The sequence below is a fragment of the Chrysochloris asiatica genome, unplaced genomic scaffold (genome assembly GCF_000296735.1).
Source record: "Chrysochloris asiatica unplaced genomic scaffold, ChrAsi1.0 scaffold00139, whole genome shotgun sequence".
Classification (NCBI taxonomy): domain Eukaryota; kingdom Metazoa; phylum Chordata; class Mammalia; order Afrosoricida; family Chrysochloridae; genus Chrysochloris; species Chrysochloris asiatica.
The window spans coordinates 2,454,334-2,456,474 of NW_006408657.1; the positions used below are offsets into that span (position 1 = coordinate 2,454,334).

The window sequence follows — 2,141 nt, forward strand, 5'->3', positions numbered from 1 at the left end:
ATATTTGTCAAAAAGAAAATTATTTTCCCATTCTTAATGATGTGACATAATCTTTCTAAATGTGTCTCTTTTCCATTTATGTCACATAATAAGTGCAGAATAAAAAGCATAAAAAGTAAATTACTAAACAGATAACCTGCTTTCTCCATTTAATGGTTAAGAATTTTCAGTGTTTTAATTTGATACAAATTTTTATTCTGATGCACCACAGTAAACACAGAGTGTAAATTATCATAGTACTCTAGTAGATACCCTCATAACTCAGCTTTAATGTCAGAGGAGTCATCTGACTTGGTGAATTTCCTCTGATAGCAACACAGGATACTTCTCCATATTTGACAGTCCAATGAAGATTAAGCTGAAGAACTAGTTGTATCTTTCTAAAGCTTTTTATCCTGTCTTTGCAGTCTGGTGCCTTTTCTGTCTATATTCCATGCAGACTTTCAATGGGAAGATATAAGGATTTGGAATAAGAGGCCTAGATTAGATTCTAGTTTTTGCCCTCAACCAACTGTTTGGCCTTACATTTTCTAAGATAATTCGTGGTTCTATAGGGTAAGCTCTGGACTGCTAACTGAGAGGTTGGCAGTTAAAAGCCACCATCCACTCATCAGGAACCCCATACAGGGTTGCCATGAGTTGGAACTGACTCCAATGGCACTTTTTTTTTTTTTGTGTGTGTGTGTGTGTGTGTGTAACTTAGCATAGTAGCCATTCAATATATTTCTGGGATGATTATTATTGCATATGTTGTTTTATTTCTGATTCTAAATAATATACTTCCTGTCTCAATTTCCATATCAAAAATAAATTAAAATAACCATAAGAATTAATCAAATACACTCTTTTATATTCTGAACCATTCTTGGCAGAATTTTACTCTCAAAAAAAGATAATTGAAGAATTGGAATTAAGTGACTACTAATTCAGTAAATTTATTTGTCTCTTAACACACCCATGCAAAATTTTGTTCATACTCTTAAAATCACATAATTGTCACGACTACCTGTTTGTTTCTTTTTAATTTTGAAAGATGAACAGATTTAAAGAATATTTCACAATCCTACTTTATAAACAATATCTACAATATATAAATGCATAGAAAACATGGTAATTACTGGTTAAGGGGGCTGGGAGAAAGGGGAAATAGGGAGTTAGTATTTAAGAAGTACTAAGCTGTTTTATTTGTTGAAAATCTTTTGGAAACAGATAGTGGTAATAGTTGAACGGCATTGCCCTCAAGTCTGTTTCAACTCAAAGAAACCTTGTATAGGATTTTTGGGAGTGTCTGATAGAGTTAACAGTCCTGTGCTTTGCTTTATCCTACAGCACCACATCAGAACTCCAGAAAGATGATGCTTTCTGGCCCCATAAAGATTTACAGCCTCAGAAAACTTATACAGGGTCGTTATGATCCAGAACTGACTCTATGGCACATAGCCATCATTGTCATGTATATATGTTGTAAAGTGCCATCCACTCGGTTCTGACTCACAGTGACCCTGATAGGGTTTCTGGAAAGCGGCTAATGAGCTTCAACTGCTGACATTCTGTTTCATAGTCCAGTGTTATACACATATGTGTGTGTGTGTGTTCTTTTTGTAGTGAAGTGCTGTCGAGTCAGTTCTCACTCATTGCGACCCTGTGTAGGGTTTCCAAGGAGCACCTGGTGAGCTTGAACCATCGACCTTGCAGTTTACATGACTTTGCAGTCTGGAGCATTAACCCACAGTGCCACACCATATATATTACCACCATCATTTTAAAAAATGGAAAATAACAGACATTTTTTAAGGAGGAATAACAAGGGGTAATATAGCATTTGCCACCAGAAATACATACCACACAGTGATTCAACTGTGACTGTACTACTTCCTGTTCCACACTCTTTGTTTCTAAAGCAGGCAAGTGCATCTTCACTTCATCCAATATCATCTTACTTTCCTTTAAACGCTGTTCAAAATTAGCAGGCTTCTGGAATAATCGAAACTTCATAGAAACATCTTGCAATTTTTTCTGTAAAAACAATGTAAAAGAAGGTGCTTATTTAATTGAGCTTTCCAAACAATGACAAGTCATATTTTTGCTTTTAGATTTTCCTTTATTCCTGAATATACACATGCACATATATTTAAAAAGCA

General features: G+C 35.0%; 1 protein-coding gene across 2 annotated transcripts in view; it reads right to left on the reverse strand.

The window, feature by feature from the left end:
• The window catches only part of LOC102838260 (dystrophin-like), a 3,237,302-nt gene that overhangs the window by 1,822,563 nt on the left and 1,412,598 nt on the right, over nucleotides 1-2,141 (reverse strand). For both annotated transcript variants that reach the window (XM_006870143.1, XM_006870144.1), the window contains exon 32: nucleotides 1,843-2,016. In XM_006870143.1, the coding sequence (XP_006870205.1) occupies nucleotides 1,843-2,016 (174 nt within the window). The remainder of the gene's footprint in view (nucleotides 1-1,842; nucleotides 2,017-2,141) is intronic.